The sequence below is a fragment of the Pipistrellus hanaki genome (assembly GCF_964339955.1).
Source record: "Pipistrellus hanaki genome assembly, chromosome: 3".
In the NCBI taxonomy this organism is placed as follows: Eukaryota; Metazoa; Chordata; class Mammalia; order Chiroptera; family Vespertilionidae; genus Pipistrellus; species Pipistrellus hanaki.
This window is the reverse complement of record NC_140505.1, coordinates 164,541,858-164,563,129: the sequence shown is the minus strand read 5'-3', so window position 1 is coordinate 164,563,129 and position 21,272 is coordinate 164,541,858. Positions and strand designations below refer to the sequence as shown.

The 21,272-nt window shown below is 36.7% G+C and overlaps 1 protein-coding gene across 3 annotated transcripts in view; it reads right to left on the bottom strand.

The window, feature by feature from the left end:
• The window catches only part of EPS8 (EGFR pathway substrate 8, signaling adaptor), a 156,752-nt gene that overhangs the window by 19,449 nt on the left and 116,031 nt on the right, over window positions 1–21,272 (bottom strand). For all 3 annotated transcript variants that reach the window (XM_084877907.1, XM_084877908.1, XM_084877909.1), the window contains 6 exons: window positions 21,093–21,167; window positions 15,903–16,051; window positions 12,526–12,709; window positions 6,663–6,799; window positions 2,874–2,982; window positions 1,852–1,995 (listed from right to left, as the gene is read on the bottom strand). In XM_084877907.1, the coding sequence (XP_084734033.1) occupies window positions 1,852–1,995; window positions 2,874–2,982; window positions 6,663–6,799; window positions 12,526–12,709; window positions 15,903–16,051; window positions 21,093–21,167 (798 nt within the window). The remainder of the gene's footprint in view (window positions 1–1,851; window positions 1,996–2,873; window positions 2,983–6,662; window positions 6,800–12,525; window positions 12,710–15,902; window positions 16,052–21,092; window positions 21,168–21,272) is intronic.

Below are 21,272 nucleotides of genomic sequence, written 5' to 3'. Positions count from 1 at the left end.
AGTACTTTCTCTACCTAAAATATGTATTTATAGTTTTTGGTTCAATTTTAGACAGAAGCTACCTTGAAACAGAAAAGCCAACTATGGCTCAAGTCAGGAATCAAAACTGAAGAAAAAGAGAGGCCTAAACAGTAAATAGGCAAAGGTAAGAGAAGTTAAACTCCTTAGGAAATCTCAGGGCAGGGGGAATACTTAGAATTTATATTATTTGCAAGTTTGCAATATTTTATGAAAGTTTGCCCATGTCTAGCAACCATGCACACAAATGGAAATAAACTTGGGTAATGTTTTTAACACCTAAAATATAAACTCTCAGATTCCAATCACGTACGGCTACGAGGGACATCCTTGTGAATAGTGACTTTAATAGTCCGTCATGGGTTAGACATTAAAAACAGTCCCTAGAGCTCAAAGGGGGTAGACTCTATCCCTGTTTTTTTGCATACATTTCAAGCATACACTCCTTAACACTGTTTAAAGAATTCAGTCAAAACCTCTATAGGAAAGAGCATGAATAATTCACATTTATAAACCAGACAGAAGCCTCTATTATGTCAAGTAACCACACCTGGAAATCAGAAAGAAAGAACTTAGGAAAGAAAAAGGTAATAAAACCAAGTCAGAAAATTCACTTCAAAAACCCACAGGAAATGGAAAAGACCATACCTTGAATAACTCAAACTCCTTCTTTGGCATCAACAGCTAATGACAAATAATGAACATAAAATAAATACGTAATATAGATGTACATCAGACCAGCCAAAATGTAAGCACAGCAAACAGAATTCCCATTGCCATCCCTTTTAAGTTATAAAGATATATACATTGTACACTGATTCTTTCTTTTAAACGTCTGTTTGATTCTTGGGTTCCAATAAGGCAGGAGTGGATCTGGACAAGTGCAGGAACTCTTGAAGCTCAATTGCTATGAGGAGCCACAAGTGCTTGAATGAACAGTCATGGCAGCACATGAGCACAATCTCAGTTTGGACTTTCTGTACTTTATCAACTATTTCACGGCATATTCTATGTAGCTTCTACTCAAATTTATGACATTTTTTACGTGGTCAGATAAGATATTTTGCTCACAATTCTGAAAATTAAAAGAATTCTTCTTGAAACATGGGAGAGAAGCCACATCAGGCTTAGAGGCTACACAGGGGACAGCCCATCTATTCTGGCTCTGATGGCAGATCTGACTCTAGAGATCCTGTCAGATCAAACATCCCAATACTTGAGTAGCAAGTGAATCCAGGTGTGAAGGTGAATGCCATAACCAACATCACTTCAATTCTGGAAATATGGCATAGGACTCAAGGATTGTTCAATGATCAAGAAGAGAAAGCCTGACCCATGCAACCTATAGCATAAGTACATTGTAAACTTAAAATCAAGAGAGGAAAACTGAACAAACACTCAGGTGGAGATAAGTGCAAGCTCAAGGTTGGCCAGTGGCAGAACATTGGAGAGAATGAGGGCAAAGGCTGGTGCAGATGAACTGCTGGATCCTCCAGCCACTGGATCCCCCAGCACCATTGCCTAACAAGAGGAACCCACTGAATAGAAGGTAAGAGTGAACAAGCAGAAAACACTGAAGAATGAAAAAATAGCATTCAGAGAAATAATCATTTACTGAAAAACATTTTGAGCAAATCCTAAATATCTGAAATATAAAACATATGTATAATTCTTCCTTATGTCTCTCACCATTGCCCCCAAAATACCCTAGAAAAAAAATTATACAACCAATTAAACCTCAAAATGGTTAACATACACAAACACATTTAAATCCTTTTTAAGAGTAATAAAATTTAAAATTTGTTAAAAGTTTTGCTCAAAAATCATAATGACCTGTATAGTGTGTGTGTATGGCGGATCAGCACGCCCTAATCCAGATTCTGTAGGTCTCACAATATCCAAAATGTTATTTGGCACAAATCCAGATTCTCCGCTTACGTTTCGAACTTTCCACCACTGCTTCCTATCATCCAGGATCTGTCATTATGTAAGAAAATAGAAACATCATTTCTATACCAAAACCATGAAGGAAATTCAATTTTTACTTCTAGATCAAGAAACCTTTTTTAGCTTCTAGTAAACTGACTTAGCATAAGCATGTTGTTCTAACATGAATGATTCCTAGGAATTACACTAAGTATGACAATTATTAGTATAGATCAGGTATGGGGCCACTATCGTGAATCTATTCAAGGCCTATATTACCTCTCAAAAATGTGTATTTGCAATATATCTGAAGTACTTATAGGTAACTCAGACAACTCAGTTAGGAAGGTCTGCATGTTGTCTCCATCCTTGGAATTAAAAGGAAAACTATGCAAACCTTGTATGTTTATTTTTTTTAAATTGCTGTGTTTACCCCACATTATAATTTTAAAAGATGAACACTCAGTTATAAACTAAGAAAAGAGACTTGGGAGTCATGGTAGATTATTCCCACAACCCTTACTTCACTGAGTGCTGGGTATATCTGAACCAGGGTTCTAGGACAGGAAGCGGGACAATGTTTTCTGTTATTAAAATATAAGGTACATATACATGTGGCTTGATAAGTAGCCTTGATTCTAAAATGAATAAAGCCCAGGAGGAGGAAGAGGGCAAAGTAAGCCCAGAAACCCCACCCCCACCCCCACCCCCCAAAAGAAACAAACTGACCAATAACAAACAGATTAAGAACTTCCCCTCCTAAAAGGACACAGGTACTTAATCTTCTCCATCCTTAGTAAAATAAAATGATACTGAAGAATAATTGCTTGACCTCAGCATTCCTTTGAGAAAGGTTTAGGTATATTCCCAAAAAGGAATAGAATAAAATCCACTTTACTCAAGAGTATGTAGAAGTAAAATGCTACTACCTCTAAAACATCATCCTTTTGAACTGAGAGCTCACTGTTGTTCCTTGCCATAAAGTCATACTTGGATTTGGCATATTTCTTGGGTTGTGTTACTTGTGGTTCATAATTTCTATAAAAAGAAAGAAAAAAAGATTATTCTGCTAGCTCTTCCTAAAGGATGAAAACGGAAGTAAAATACTAAGGCAAGTCAATTCCTACCAGGAAACATTCCGACAAATTATTTTGACAGTAGTTCAGTTTTATGATATTTCATAGAATATGAAAATTAAAAGAAACTTTGGACTTTTCATTAAAATGAAAAAAACTATGGCTAGAGCAAAAATATGTAATGAGAATTCACAAGACTAGTTGGCACTAAGCCAAATCTAGACTGCAAGTCTGAATTACTTAACACTAAATATACATTGTGTATACGGCTTTGTTAATTATCTTCTTCTACCATGAAAGAATTAGAATAAAGATCAACGTTAAATTTTTAGATTAAAAAAATCAATAAAAATATTTTTTAAGTGGGAAAAAAAATCAATGTTAGTCTTTTACATAAAATTAAAGGGGACTGAAGATAGTTTCCATAGTAGTAACTTCAATTATATGTTGATTTCACTATTCAAGTAATATGTTTAATTTATTAACCAAATATATATTTAAGAATTATGACTGTCCAATTTTAGGAAAGCTTTATCCAGTTATCCAAATTTCAAGGGAAGGAATGGATTAAGTACAAACCAATAACACTTCCAAATTAATTAAATAATTTACTATAAACTTATTTTAATAGGAAGGACCTAAGAGTTCTATACTTAAAAAGATAAAATTTTCTTAATAAAACAAATACTTCTTTTCATCATTAACTTACTATTAATAGATTTAACCACATAGTTAAAAAAAAACTTTGGTATATAATATAATAAAACCTTAATATACATCAAAATGAACTAATAGTATTTTCTTCATTTTATTAATAAAATAACTTTAACTGCTATGAATTGATTTTATGCTCTAATCTTCTCCTCCATTTACATCCCCACATTTCCTCACGTATCTCTACAAGATGAAAAGCAAAGGGGACTAAAATGGCTCGTCATCCTTCTCCTCTTAACGTGGTCATTCTTTTTGCTGCCCACCAAGGTCCTCAGACAGCTATGAACACAATGTATCCTGTCCCCGTAGGTAAATGGCTCCTCTTAAATTGTGACTCCAGAACAAGAGGTTCAGGAACAAAGAAAAAAAGATGAGCTATAAGAGATGCTAACTACTGGCTATTCTTGGTATATTTAAAAAGTGAGAAAAAGTGAAACTCTAGCTAAATCATTATTATACGTTATTAATAATAAGAATTCTAAACTGTGTTCCATGGATTTCCCATCCTTATGTCTAGTTACATGATCCTATTCTATTAAGATTTCAATGGGAGTGGGGGGAGAGCATAAGATAAAAGATTCAATACTCCCAAACTTACAAAAACAGTTCCTATCTTTCCTCCCTCATGTTCTTCTTTCCTACGATGTGGAAAATAAGCACAACTGATAATGCAGAGCTGAGTACCGTAACACAGGTAAAATAATTCTCTGCAACTGTGCACTCAATAATCAGTAGGTTAAGGAGAAAACGGCTGCACTTCTCCTTTAAGTTTTTGCTATCTTGGGGATCTCAGAAGCGATTGCCAGCATGCACTTACATAGTACTTCAGAATTTACAAATATTCAGTTTCTTGCTTTCTATAGATTAAACCTGGGTATACATTGACCATAGCTATCAACTTGAAAAATCAGACCTTGTAACTTTTCAGATGTACCAAAGTTTCATAAAAGACCTGAAATGTATAAAAATGATATGGTCTCTGTTTCTCACTTGGAATAACGGATTTACATTTAATATACGGTAGACATGAAGAAAGCAATGACCCAAGACTTCTCTAAAACATTACTTGCTTTTGAATGGCAGTAAACTATAATCCTTCAAAGGTGAGGGCTGTTAAGTTCAACAGGTGATTTCTCTAATGACACAGTAATTTTACTGAAGAGTAAATATACTTCAGATGGTATGTATTGCATTCTTGGCAGAGTTTAAGATGAATAATAATTATTATAAAAACAAATTCCAACTCTATGTGTATTTCATATCAGATGAGAACTTTCAGTTTTTACAATAATGATGACAAATTTTCTTAGCAATACAGATAATTAATGACTCAAGTGTCTACCAACTATCCAGTCCCCATATAACAGCCCAGCTGAGAGGTGGGCTCCATAAAGACAACTGAGTTATATGGTCTACCCACTACCCAAAGTATTTTTTAAAAATTCTTTATGTGGCTAAGTTTTGGTAACTCTAAGATTTATACACTTGGATACCCCCCTTCATCAAATTTTCATCACTAAATTCCATTTAAATTTATGAAATTCACCACAGTATTCTCTAAATGAGGTAAAATATGTAGCAACTTTTAAAAGAATGTCCCTTACATCATCTGTGATATATAAAATTCCATGAGAAAACTGACGCTGTTTTCTAGTTAACTAGTGTAAAAAACCATCCCAATTTACTGGAGTTATGAAACAAAAGGAAAAAGAAAGAATCACTAATCTGAAATAACTTCTTGATTATTGACAACTAAGACAGAAACAAAGGAAAAAGAAAATATGAGGATGAGTAATGAGTTAATCAAGAAGAATTTCAATGAAATAACTTTTAAACTTCAAAAGTGATTTTCATGTATATCTGCTAAAATTGCACCTAAAATTAAAAAGCATTTCATGTTGACATTTTCAAAATGTATTACTCATTGCTGACTCTTCTTTGCACTCAATTAGAATAATACCTGTATAATTTTCACACCTTTTAGTTAAATATTAACTATCTCATCATTCCCAACAGAATCTCACATTTTTTTAGATTCAACTAAGAAAAGCACATACTGGAAAGATAGATAGATGATAGATAGATAGATAGATAGATAGATAGATAGAGATAGATAAGATAATAAGATAAATAGATAAATAAGAAAGACACTCGTGGCGAGTGAGGCTTTGAGGTAGGAGAGTAGAGAACAAGTTCTCTCCCCACTTCATTGGAGTGATCATTCTCCCATATCCTTGCTACCAACATTTCACCTTTTCTTCGTCTTATAGGGTTGGCCTTTATGTCAGCCTCACTTGTAGTGGCTGGAAAACAAGACTGAAAAAGTGAACCTATTCCAATTCCTTTATTGCTTACCCATCTCAATTTCCCATCTCTGCTTATATTAAAATTTTTTAAGAGAGAAAACGTGGGCAAATTAATAAAATGTAAAACTGGAAAGGGAGAATACAGTAAGACAAAATGGTAAAATGGCAGATAAGGCATTGACTCCATTAAAATATTTAGTTTATCTTTAGTTTATCTTTAGTTTAAATATTTCTATATAAAGAATGATTTGTTTGCTTCTGGAGAGAAAAGATGAAGATTATCTCCTTTAAAAGATTCAGAGCTGGAAAAATCCTTAGAGACCATCTGGTGCAAACAGTTGAGAATTTTAAAGCCATTCTTCTTCTTAATTCACATATTTTGTCAGAAACATCATCTTAAGAAAAGAAAGTCATCCCGAGGCAGTTGTGCTACGCTAGAATTGTGGGCTGGAGGTTTTGTTCACCAAAACCAGTTCTATGAGCAAACAGCTAGAACTTTACAAACGACTGACAGATGGGCAGCTTAAAGCAGTAACGAACAATGCAGGCACTGGCATCTCTATTTGCACTAAATCAGAGACAGACATTCACAACTCTCCCAGCCATGCTCATGGAATATTACCTATCCACATGGCGATTAGGCGTTGGCTTAAAAGCAGCAGCACCGTCCCCTTGGTCCAGATGCGGCCCTCTTGAGTAAATGCTATTGAATGCATACCCCTCAGGGGGAGGTGGAAGGTAGTCTGATACACTGGATTGCTGAAAGACAGGGAAAGAGAGATTAAAGAATCACCAACGTTAATCAACTGAATGAGCACTGACATCAATTCAATAAGAACACTCCGCTGTACTGTGATCAGTTTTATTTTCAAGTGATTTCCCATTAAGTTAATAACCATTAAGTGCATAAATTATGAAATGGGGTAAATACATTTTGTCCAAGACCTACTTATAATAAGAAAAGTAACTAGAGCAAAGGCTAAATCTTAATTCTGGAAATGTCCAGGTATAAAAACAATATAAGCATAACTCAGAGATACTACGGGTTTGGTTCCAGACCATTGCAATAAAACCAGTACCCAGTAAAGCAACTAGTAATATTTTTGCTGCTGAGTGGTCTGGCCTTCAATTTGTAAAAAAACAAACAAACAAACAAAAAAACAACAACAACAAAAACACAACATCTGTGAAGAGCAATAAAGGGAGGCACAATAAAATGAGGTATGCCTATACCATATATTCTTTTCTCACTAATTTCAGTACTAGGTGATTTTAGGATTACTCAGACTTGAACAGCTTATATAAAATAAAAGTGGTTTAAAAATAACAAGAAAACCCTTAAACCTTGCTTTCTCTGTTTAAGAAGCACTCCTTGCCGAAACCAGTTTGGCTCAGTGGATAGAGTGTCGGTCTGCGGATTGAAGGGTCCCAGGTTCGATTCCGGTCAAGGGCATGTACATTGGTTGTGGGTACATCCCCAGTAGGGGGTGTGCAGGAGGCAGCTGGTCGATGTTTCTCTCTCATCGATATTTCTAGCTCTCTATCCCTCTTCCTTCCTCTCTATGGAAAATCAATAAAGATATATTAAAAAAAAAAAAAAAGAAAGAAAAGAAAAAGAAAAAGAAAAGAAAAAAGAACCTTAGAGGCATCTTAAACAAAAAAAGAAGAAGAAGAAGAAGAAGAAGAAGAAGAAGAAGAAGAAGAAGAAGAAGAAGCAGCAGCAGCAGCACTCCTTTACAAGGTAAATATTGTCACATGAAAATCATCTGAACTCTGTGCATTGAAATTATACCACCCTCTCATTTTCTTATTATTTAAAATGTACACAGAAACTATTTTGTATTATTTTTTAAATGGCAGCACTATTATCAGATTTATTGTTAAGGAGAACATAAAAAGGCAGAAACACATCGATCTTAACAGTCAATAGTCCAGAAGGAGACAATGCCAGAGTCACTTCCGTTTGCAGTTAACACAATTTGGACATGAGCTTACTGGGCTAACCAAGAGGAGACTGAGCTGCATGCTTCTAAAATTATGGGGGGGGGGGGGGGGACAAAGAAACAACAACACATTCATCTGAAGATTTTGTACTGCTCCATTTTGTAAAGTGAGGTATGGGGGATACATGGCAGACTCTGAGGCACTAGGATTCCTTGGCTATTTCAATTGTTTATGTACTCCCTGGGGTAAAATATTTAAAACTGGAAATGGTTTAGAAAATTACTGGGCACATGTTTAATATAGTTATTTCTAATGACAAAGTTGGCAGGAATAGGGTTGAGTTTATCACAGACTGAGCAGATGAGGTGTGTCTCCATGGTCCAGTGTTGATATTTAAATACCCATACCATATTATTCCTAGGAACTATATCAAGATGCTGCACTTAACACACAAATAAAAATAAACCATTTCCACCATTTAATTACCTTAGCAAACCATCAACAAAATGAAAATGCAATCTATGAAGTGAGAGAAAATATTTGCAAATCCTATATCTGATGGGAGTTAATACCCAAAATACATAAAGAACTCATACAACTCAGTAGCCAAAAAAAACAAAATCCAATTAAAAATGGGCAGAGGAACTGAACAGGCATTTTCTCAAGTAAGTCATACAAATAGTCAACAGGTACATGAAAAGCACTTAGCATCACTAATCATCAGGGAAATCTAAATCAAAACCACATAAGATACCACCTTACACCTGTTCGGATGGCTAATATAAAAAAAAAAAAACATATGTTGACAAAGGTGTAGAGACAAGGAAACTCTTGTGCTGCTGGGAATGTAAATTGGTATAGCCATTATGGAAAATAGTTTGGAGGTTTCTCAAAAATCAAAAACCAAACTACTATATGACTCAGCTGTCCCACTACCGGATATATTACTGAAGAAAATAAAATTGGGGTCTTGAAGCGATATCTGCATCCTGATATACATCTCAGCATTATTCATAATAGCTAAGATATGGAAAGAGCCTAGGGCAAGCCTTGGCTGACTCATGTTTTGTTTAGAATCAGGGGCATAGGTGAGGTGGAGTGACAAATGCGGTGGCAGCGCTCGCCTTCACTTCTGCTGGGCCAGCGGCAGGTCCACCCCCGGGCTGTGTGGTCATCAGAGTCACTGGCATCATTTCCTCCTCCCTCGGACATTCCCCGTCACTACTATGTATGCATAATAGTGGCAATAAAGTATCAACAGATGAGTAGCTAAGGAAGATGTGGTGTGTGTGTGTGTGTGTGTGTGTGTGTGTGTGTGATATGTATATGTTACAATGGGATATTACTCAGTCATGAAATATAAGGAAATTCTACCATTTGCAACAACATGGATGGATGAACCTTGAGGGCATTATGCTAAGTAAAATGAGCCACACAGCAAAAGACAAATACTGCATGGTATCACATTTTTTTTTTTTTCTTAAAAAAAGAAAAAAATCAAACTCATAGATAGTAGAAAAATGGTAGCCAGGGGCTGGGGGGAAATAGGAAGTTGGTAAAAGGGTATAAACTTTCGGCTATGAGAGGCCTGAGGCTCTAATGTAAAACATGGAGACTATAATTTATAACATTGTATTATATAATTAAAATTTGCTAAAAGAGTCGAATTTAAATGTTCTCAACAACGAAGATAAATATGTGAGGTGATGGATGTGTTGATGTGCTAATTAACTAGATGGGGGTTAAAATATGGTAGTGATGCTTTACGTAAAGATACTTTAAATAGCTTACATTTTTTTATCAATTATACCTCACTAAAGCTGAAAAATAAAAAACAAATAGCTTAATTCAGTTTACCATTTCCCAAGGAGAGAGTAGGGGAATTAAGAGGATGAGGTAATTTTTTATTGAAGGCTGTTATAAATATAGGGAGGAGTTCAAGAAACTGTTACAATCACCCACGGAGGGAGGCAACCAGTGTGAGATCACCCGGCCCGGAGAGTGACGGGAGTGTCCGAGGGAGGAGGAAAGGATGCCAGTGACTCTGATGACCACACAGCCCGGGTGGACCTGCCGCTGGCCCAGCGGAAGTGGAGGCGAGCACTGCCACCGCATTTGTCACTCCACCTCACCTATGCCCCTGATTCTAAACAAAACCTGAGTCAGCCAAGGCTTGCCCTGAATGTATGCATAGTAGTAACAATAAAGTATAATAAAATCTCTCTTCTGGGAATGACTACATTTTTTTATGCCTTTAAATCATCAGTACTTGGCTTTTCAACAAAATCTTGGGGTATAAAATTTCCTAGAAATGCTAGCAGGTGCCTTTCATTTTCTTTTTCTTTTTTTAATCTCTGAAAAATCATTTATAACTGGAAAAATGAGATAATGCATTATAAGGAAGGATTGTCAATAATTCTTCTTTTAAAATTACCTACTCAGTGAGAGGAAGTAACTTTTACACTGGAGCTCCCAAATACGTTACCCTCTCTTTAAATACATCCACAAACTGAAAAAGAACTCACAGAAGAGAGCTCACAAATGTGAATTTCTGAGGCATAATTATAAAGCAGATATATTTTCTTACTTAATATATGAAGACTATAAGCTGGAAATTTCTATAATTTGAAAATATAAACTGTAACTATAGCAACAGCAAGTGTTACATGATTTCATGTTTTATTATATTTATTCCTCTAAAAACTCTGCTCTCTATGAGGAAAAAAACCTCACAGTGATGAGGTCTGAACTATGAAATTACAGACAGGGATGTCTGCCTGCCAACCACTGTCCAGAGCTCTGAGGTCATCTTCTTAATCACTCAGTTGGAGGGAAGAGCAGTTATGGACTCCACCTAAACCCTTATATGCAGCCAGAAGGAAAAGTTACATTAGAAAAAAATTATTTTCAAAGCAGTATGTTTGCTTTATTTTTTTAATATATAAATTATTTTTATTAATTTCAGAAAGGAAGGGAAAGGGGGAGAGAGACAGAAACATCAGTGATGGGAGAGAATCACTGATTGGTTGCCTCCTGCAGGCCCCACACTGGGGATCAAGCCCACAACCTGGGCATGTGCCCGTGACTGGAATCAAACACAGGCCAAGGCTCTATCCACTGATCCAAACCAGCCAGGGAAGTTTGCTTTATTTTTAAAGTTTCAGAATTTAATCAATTTCCTATAATATGGTTATTGTAAGGGAATAATTTTAAGAAGTTAAACTTACATAAATTTTTCTCTTTAAAAGTAAGGGTTTACTCTGGTTTGTTAATTCATTCATTGATATCATATCTACCACATTATAAATAGCCATAGTAGTCCAAGAAGATTAATCTAAGAAAATAAAGGAAATGAATAGGACTTCAAGGAGCACCTTCTACAAACTAGACTTCAGTCCTCTACTTACTTCTAGTCATTCTATTCAGTTTGATTAAACAATTAAACAATGTTCAATATTATTTTCTAATAGAACAATTAAGAGTCATAGCAAAATCATTTTGAAGGAATATAAAGAGGTAACATACCCAATTTCAATCTTTTAATTTGCTAATCCAAATAGATGTACTCTGTAACTTACTAAATGTATAAAAGATATAACAAATTTTATTACCTCCTGAAGGTATAAGTAATAGTGCTATAAATGATATTTGAAGCTGGGACTTTCCTCCTAGCCAAGCTGATAGGACTCCAGAGGTTTGAAACTAAGCAAAAAGAAAAAGAAAAAGGAAAAAGGAAAAAAAAAAAAAGAAGAAAAAAAACAGAAGGGAGGAGGGAGAGGAGGGGGGGGGGTTGGAAGAAAGGAGGGAAAAGAAAGGGAGAAAGGAAAGAATTAAGGCTTTCAGGAAAGACCTGCTTGGGACAAGCTTAGAGAACCTGGGTCTGGGAAATGTCTTGAGGGTCTGATGATGGGAGAGAAAAATAGAAAGAATAAGCCAGTGGTAGGAGGGCAATTCCTAGATAAGGAGAAAGGAACACACTTCAAAAAGATGGGACTCACAGGAGTTCAGGGAGCACTGGCAGGATGGGGGAGGGGCACTGGCAGGATTAGGGGGGCACTGGCAGGATGGGGGAGGGGCACTGGCAGGATTAGGGGGCACTGGTAGGATGGAGGGCCACAGGCAGGATGGGGACATCAGCAGGATTGGGGGGCTCTGGCAGATGGAGGGTCATGGGCAGGATGGGGACACCGGCAGGATTGGGGGGCACTGGCAGGATTAGGGGGCACCAGCAGGATGGAGGGCCACGGGCAGGATGAGGGGCACCAGCAGGATGGGCTGGGGGGCAGCTGGCAGACTAGAAGAGAGAATATGAACTCATGTTGGGCCTCACAGGGAAACAAACTGTCACAACAATGGAGGGAGGGAGGGAGGGGGAGAGAGAGAGAGAGAGAGAGAGAGAGAGAGAGAGAGAGAGAGAGATAACTAAAGACAGAACATTTCATCACTGATTCTAGCATATCTTCAGATAAAAAAAGAACTCAGTGAAATTATAATAAATTGCACATGGTAATTTTTGCAAAAGATATGTTAAAAACCTTCACCTCTGAGGAGTATCTTTTTGCTTCATGCCTGTGTTGATGTTCTGCTACATTTGCCACAGTGCCAGCCAACTGATAGAGGTCTTGTTCCATGGGAGCTCCCATGAAGTTCAGCATGGGGGGCTCCCAGCCACTGCGGAACCGGGGGACATACGGTGCAATAAACTGTTCTTTTGGCCACTCCGCTCTGTAGAAGGACATTAAGATGTACAAAAAAATAAAATTAAGAAATGTATTCATGCTCAAGATTATCTTTAGTAAGGCTAGCTAAAAAAACAACAACACACAAACACAAATGCATAAAACAACAAAAATGGTGCATACCTAATCTGCTTTCCCTTCACCAAAAAAGGGAAAGTAAACATGTTCATCTCATATTTAATACAAATAAAATGAAAGGAAGATTGAATTCCGCTTCATTACCTGTACTTACACCATGCCTCAAATCCCCATGCATTCAACTTTTAAACATGGGTATATGTGTTCGAAAAATTGGGAAGGGACCGTGAAACCAGAAATGTGCTAAGTATTTAGAACATAAACTTCTCTAGTATCTAAAGTAGCTTCAGATCGTCATCTTTCTCTTCATTGCCCTCCCATCATCTGAAACCTCCTGATATTGGATATATTTTTCAAAAGAGAAACACCAGAGAATGTTCTTAAGGTTTTTTACGAAGTCCCCCCAAATAAAACATTGCTGATTTTGTAAATTAAATGTATCAGCTACATTTTAATGAGTAAAATCAAGTTAGGACTAATCTGTAATTACCATAATTATCCATTCATTTTTTAATGACTTTGAAGTGACACTTATCTCTACAAGCCCCTAATCGCTCATGAACCATAAAAATAACTAGGACAGAAATTATAGCTTCATTTCTGCTAAAATTTGTTTATCTTTCACACCTGATTTAATTCTTCAGATTATATTCCTACTATAATGAAATTAGCCATTGCATTCAGATTATTATGTAGCTTCATGATTATTTTTATCTTTATGAGTTTTTAAGTCAGTGTATTCATTCCCTAATACTCTTAAAAATTAAAATAGCTTGTTCAGGCTTATCATAAAATCATAATACACATAAAGCTAGTAGGTGTAAGAAATCTATTTTATGAGTTTTTACATGATATGATATACACATAGCATGATATAGGGTGTTATATTAATATTAGAGGCCTGGTGTGTGCACAGATTCGTGCACCAGTGGGGTCCCTCAGCCTGGCCTGTGGTGACTGGGCCTAAACCAGCAGTCAGGCAATCCCTGAGGGCTCCCAGATTGCGAGAGGGTGCAGGCCAGGCTGAAGAAAACCACCTTCCCCTAGAACAAATCCGTGCACCTGGCCTCTAGTATTTTCAATATAAAAACAACTGCAGTGCTTTTAAAAAGCTTTCTGCTTGGTAAAACATTCAACATGTAAACCATATCCTAACACAAGCAGTTGCCAAAGTCCAAATGGTTTGAATTTTGAGAATGGTTTATATGTTTCAATTGAAAAAAAAAAAAAAATAGTGCCATTACTTTTAAGCTAGTCCTTTCAAAAGCACTAGGAAGCCCAACTGGTTTGGCTCAGTGGATAGAGCGTCAGCTTGCAAACTGAGGGTTCCCAGGTTCGATTCTGGTCAAGGGCATGTACCTTGGTTGCGGGCACATCCCCCAGCCAGGCGTGTGCAGGAGTCAGCCAATTGATGTTTCTCTCTCATCAATGTTTCTAACTTTCTATCCCTCCTCCTTCCTCTCTGTAAAAAATCAATAAAATATATATATATTTTTAAAAGCACATTAGGAAGACAAGCTTGTAAGTCATCATAGTGAGTGATTCCCTCCCTCAAGTATTGAGAGAAATAAAAAGACTTTGAAAGCTCTAGCTGGTTTGGCTCAGTGGGTAAAGCATTAGCCTGTGGACTGAACCATCCTAGGTTTGATTCTGATCAAGGGCATATGCCTGATTGCAGGCTCAGTCCCCAGAGGGGTGCATGCAGGAAGCAGCCAATCAATGATTCTCTCTCAACATTGATGTTTCTATCTCTTGCTCCCTCTCCCTTCCTCTATGAATCAATAAAAAAATATTTTTAAAAAAGACTTGGAAAAATAAGGAAAGCAAAAATTATTTATCCATGTATAGTGAAGAGAAACATTTTTATAACTTGCTTTGATCAGCAAACTTGAACACTGCAATTGTTAATGAACTGTTTTCCACAATCACTTGATTGATAAGATACAATTCTTAAAATTACTCCCTCCTCCTTTTCATTTCCACACCACAATTCTAGTCCCGGATCTGATTTTAGGTGGTAAACACACAATGCAATATATAGAGGATATATCATAGAATTGTACAACTGAAACCTATATAAATCTATAAAATTTTATTAACCAATATCACCCCAATACATTTAATAGAAATTTTTAAAAAATAATGAACTACAGCATTATCATCCAAAAGGGCCCCTTTGCCTCTAGTTACTTCTGTCCTTGTTTTTATTAAACTCAACTACAAGAATGATCTTTCTAAAAACATGTATGTGTTTATATCACACTCCAGTTCACCAAGTTATCGGTTCTCCACAGCCTATAGAGCCTTGCTCCAACTCCAAAGCATGGCACTGAGAGCCTTCATAAGCCAGTCCTGCTCATTTCTGTTTGCCAAATTTAACACCACTCCTTCTCCCTATGCTCCACAATCCCCTGCTATCCAAAGTTTATGTTCTAGTTAAACACATATTCATACTTCAATCTACTGCTTCATGCCTTCCCTCGAGCTTCTCTCTCTACTGGGAAGGTCCTTTCTCTGCTATGAATTTGTGGAAATCCTATCTATCCTTCTGACAGGCAGCTTAGAGAAATAATTATGAACACTGACTATAGGGCCAAATTGCCTAGGTTCAAATCCCAGGTCTGCCACGTATGAGTTGTTTGGCTTTGGGCAAATTAGTTTATCTCTCTATGCCTCAATGTCCTAATCTGTAAAATGGGAATAATAACATACCTGTGTGAAGTGAATGAAAGAATGACTAGCAAACTCTTGGGTAATGTGTAGGTCTATATAGAAATATGCATCTCTCTACTTAATAGTTTTAACTATTGATTTTAAATGCCAGCTCTTCTTTGAACACTATCTACCCTCCTCTCTAAATCCTCTTCCTGACCATTCCACCTTGCCAACCAATAGCAGTTTGTTTATGAGTCACTTTGGCATTTATTGTGCCTTGTATTCCTCTATGTTCTCCCCCAGACTTTTAGCCTTTCATGGGTTTTTATCTGTAACACCTAGTCTTCATACATAGAAGGTTAAATAAATGTCTTGTTAGATCAATGCAATAAACAAAGAACAATACTTAAAGTATTATAGGTATTAGATACTAAACTCATGTTTACCTGGCTTTCATCCAAGTTTCTCCCAATGACATCCACAGCTGTCTTTCATCTGCATTGACAGTATAATTTAAGAAATCAATTGTATCTTTAGTCAACAGGGGGCTGAGTACTGAACTGGCTAGTTCAGGACCTCCTGTTGCCTGCACCACCTAAAAACACAATACATAATTTTTTAGCAAGATGAAGTTATTTGTATAATTTCAAAAGCCATGCCAAAACAAGCACTGGTTTTACAAACTCAAATTAACTTTTGATGTTGTGCAATGCACTACTGAATGAAAAACAGCTTGCCAGATGATCTGTCCAGACTGATGGTGACTAATAATCTAAAATGAAAAGTTAATATAAACAGCTTTCACAGGCTCTGTATATTGGCTGCATATCACTGTACTTTACTTGGAAAATACTAATATCTTTATAGAGAATTCTAAGTCAAATGGTTAACCAACTCTGCTTTTTGGTGTGATTTTTTGTTTTCTTCTGTTTTAAAAAAGATGATCTTCACTGAAAATCTATTATGTCAAACTTGAAAAATATGGCTACAGAAAGGAAGACTATGCTCAACTGACAGTCTGTGGCTGTGCCTACAAAGATGTACAAAATAAAAGGACCTAAAGAGAAAAGTGAAAGGATGAGAAATGGGACTCTGAATCTATGTATTTTCCCCCAGAATTTAATCCAAGGAAATTGTCCTGACTTGAAATGGGTAATTTAATGACTGGCACAAACAAATGAACAGGTGTAACTCCCTGATAAACAAAGTGATGATAAGAGGATCTCTGAAAACTGTTCCGTATTTACTTCTCAGGGGCTATTTCCTGGCTAAAGAATGGCAGTTATTATCTCCTGGAGCAGAAACCTGAGCCCTTTTATAGAAATCTCACCTTCCAGAGATGTGGCACAACAAGGAAGAATGTGCTTTGGAATTGTGCCAGACTAACAGTCACCTTTTCCCCAGTCGTCCAGGTGTTCTGAGCCTGCTGTGCTGTGCAGACCACCTCTGTGTATCAGACATGCTGCTTCCAAGCCTCCCAGAAGGCCTTCCTCCATCATCGGGTACCACCTCTTCTGGAAAGCCCTTCTAAACTACACAGTGTACCTCTGATGCACCTCTATGTCCCCAAAATAACTTATGCATATTAGTAACAAATTACATTATAGCTTATGGCTTATTTTTTAGTTTCTGCTCCCTTGAGGACTTGGACTAAGACTTAGCTGATTTTGAATTGCTACAGACATAGTGTTATGGGAATAAAGAAAAAATGAAGGATAAGGGAGGTGGGCTCTTACTGAGAACAAAATCTACCTTGACAACCGGCACAGTCATTATTTATTTCCAAGCCTTATAGTACTTCCAGTAAATACATAAGGATGACTATAAGGGAAAAGTAAAGAGTAAAGGAGTAGAGGAATATAAAAATCTTTGTTTTGACAGAGGGAAGAGGGAATAAAACTAAAGCAGATAAATAAAAGGCTATGGGCCAAAGTTCCCTCTCAAGAATGTGAGTTGGCATGTGAGCATGCATGTGTGCTGTGGATATGCTTGCGTATAGACACTGAGGGTACAGGTTTAAACTCCAAGGTGTAAAGCCACTAGACTTCGTCTGGCTATAAATCAGACCCGAATAAATATTCCTTCTCATCTCCACATAAAATGTCTGGGCTCCATAGGCAGAACATTAAATGGAGTAACAGAAATATTATGATTGGGAAGACCATTAACAAGGAGTCCCTTTTGAGAAAAAAAATAAAATAAAATATATAAATGTTTTCAGATACCTAGCCTAATTAGAAAGATTACATTTTGTATGTTATGGAAACTAGTCCCTTTATTTTATATTCCTACTTTGTGTAATGACTCAATATCTGCTTATAATCTGTGAAAGTGTGAAATAAATGAGAGGAGGTGGCAAAACTGCATCATGAACAATACTTCCTTATACTCAAACTGAGATAGCATCAAATGTGTTAAAGAATAAAGAATACAAATTTTGTTAGTGAGCTAGAATCAGTTTCTTTGCATATGAATGGCCTTCTAATTTTAAAAATGCTTATACAGCAAGAATTACTCAACTATAAATAGACAAGTGGAAACCTGATGCTCTATATATAGCAACAACATATGGAAGCATTCATAAACCACTGACGTAGCCTCGGACTTTCATCTTCTAATCTCTAATTGCCCAATTCTGACTTCATGCTGATAATGTTACTTTCCTGTCTGTAAATATCCATTTCATAGTCTACATCAGATCTTGTCTAGTTACCCCTGGTAAAAGAAGAAAGTGATTTATTCCTTTTTATTAATTGGATTCTCTTTTTCCCTCTTTTCTTCCCTAACATTCAAGTAAAAACTGTGAGAAATGCTGAATTTGCTCCATTTTTTATAAAGATTAAAGAATTTAATGACCATAGTCTTTATATAGTCGAAATAAAAAATAGTGACATGTACCTGATTCATATAGTTACTATTCTTACTCTTCAAAAAAAAAAATCACAGGAGCAGTACACAAAACAACGCTAACAGTTACTATTGCTACTGTCATTGTTTGCTCTTTGACAGTAAATCTCTCACAGTCCCTCTAACATTCCTGCCTTCGCCCCCAAATAGGAAACTCCGTCCTCCTGTAAGTGTTTAAAAGAGGTTCTGCCTTCTTTCCACTTTGCTCTCATTTGTCTTCCCCACCAAGAGGGGAGTTTTGGAATTATAGAAAAGGGTGATTTGTAGCCCCGTTTCCTTAGGATCTGTCTTCGCGTGAGGCCAATTGCTCCATCTGCTTCCTATTGCCATGCTTTCTGAAGCTTCAGCACTTTCCTCTGTGCACCCTTAAATATTATCCCAGCTCATTCTGCCAGCTCTCCTGCAGAACAAAGGCACTGTACATGAAGCCAGCTTGGAGAACCCGCTGCTATACTATTCGTAAATATGAGAAATATAAAATGAGAAGGGAAGTGCATTACTGTGCCCACTTCATTAAATGTATAGGAAAGAGCACACCTGTGTATTAAAAATCTAGAAAATTACACAAGTGGTATAACATTTTGTTGGATAACATTCCAGCTGCTTCACAAAGGGAATTGTTCCCAATACACCATTTGTTAGCTTCAAAATTATACCTCATTCAAAATATACATGTGGAGAAGGAAGTTTTCTCGAGGGTTAGTGTGTGTGTGTGTGTGTGTGTGTGTGTGTGGTGATATGTACATACTTCCTCCAAAACCTCATTTCACCCAGGCCAAAGACTGCCAGCTGTCCCCTAGTGTCCCTTCTCCTCCACTTCCTCCTAGAAGAAGCCTCTACATTTTAAATGGACACAGAGCCACTCAATGGAAACTTTATTGCTTTAGTGTTAAGTGTGGCCCCATGAGGAAGTTCAGTCCAACTGGATAATAGCAAAAATTATCTGTCTAAGCTCAAAGTTACTCTTTAAAGACAAAGTTGTCTTTGCCTTTGTACTGCTATTACAAGGACGTGGAGTTCAATGAGCTACCACTCTAGATATCTATAATAATAAAAGCATAATATGCAATTAAACCAGACGTCCTTCTGGACGAAGCCAGGGCTGCAAGGGAAGCCTGGGTCCCGGGTGCCAGAGGGAAGCCGGTGCCTGCAGCCAGAGGAAAGAAGGCCTGCTCTTGCACGAATTTCATGCATCGGGCCCATACTCGAACAGAATTGCTCAATTCTTACTCTTGAAATCATTTTCTTCCTTTGACTTCTAGAATTCCACAATATTCTTGTGTTTCTTCTCCTGACTCACTATGTAGATGGTCCTCAAATTTATATCCCTAGGCCTGATTTCTCCACTGAACTCCACATTCAAATATTCAACTACCAGTTCAAGTTTTTCCATCTGTATATAACTCAATTTTCACCTAAAACTGAATTCCTTATCTTCCTCCAAAACCCCATTTCACCCAGTCTATACCAACTCAGTTAATAATCAGTCCATCTTCCCATTCAGGCTAAAAATTCTTGGGCCTTGCACAGAACATCTAATCTACCAGCACATCTTGTTGCTTCCATGGTTTATAACCAAAATCTGACTTTTTCTCATCACCTTTGATGTTACCTGGTCCAAACACCATGATCTCTTGTCTGCATTATTTTAACAGCCATCTCAGTCCCTTCTTCCCCCAAATTTCTAATCATTTAGAAAGAGCAATCCTTTCCTTTTCTGCTGAAAACTTTCCAAAAATGTTAAAGGTTTTACAATCACCTAAAAGGACCAACAACGATTGTCTGCCTGTTAATTTGCTGACCTCCTCCCTTACTCTGTTCCAATTACAAAACCAATATATTCCGAGAACATGATTTGCATATTATCACCTATGAGCATTTATATTAGCTATTCTCTGCCTGCAATTTTCTTTCTGCAGAAATCCATGTGACTTATTCCTTGCTTTGTTGGCTCAAATGACACTTTTTCAGTGAGTTGTTCCCTTAGCCAACCCTAATCAAAAATTGTAGCATGCACGCATACACGCACACACACACACACATGCACGCACACAGGCACCTGAAACACTCCCTGTTCACCTTCCTTGCTGTATTTTTTCACATAGCATTTACTTCTAGTGAGCTGTATTAGTTACGAATTTATTTAGGTTATGGTTTATTCTTCCATACTAAAATATAAGTTCTGAGAGGATAAAAATTTATGTCTGTGTTGTTCTTTATGAGCTACTAAGAATGCCAAGGACATAGCAGGCTGTCAATTAGTATTTGTTAAATAAATAAACAAAAAAACCCCCAAATGATTGACTCAGAGACAGCTGAGGAGATAGAAGAAGACCTCAATGAAAAGAATCTGGGTCTCTGAATAACATCATGGAGAAAAGCCAGCCATACAGCCCCAGACTCCTCATGCCTAGCCTATTGTGCCACAATGAGAAAAATTTCTATATTGCTCAAGTAATTTGTATCACACTAGTATCTACTGAAACACTAGTTTCCAATACACCTTGTTCTTTTCATTCCCCTAGATCTGTCAGAGACAACAGTTTCCTCAGGTCTAAGTAAGTGAAATACATGGTTTCTAAGATTCTTTTAAACTCTCAAATTTCATATTCTCAATGTTTACACAGATGATGAGGTAATAAAGAAAAACTGTCTATATAACCTAACAGACACTTGGGGTTCAAAAACATACTAAGAATGATTACTTTCTTAAATTTATAAAATCTTACCATATTTAATGGAGTAAATAAAAAGTGAACCAAATCTGTAGCACTGGGATTCTGAATATGGGACTTCAATTTGGCCTGTAACATTAAGAGAATAGACAAACATATTAATTACTATGTTGTAACTGACCAAAAGACAGACATGTGAAAATGACCCAGATGAAGAGTTCTTTATTACTAGAT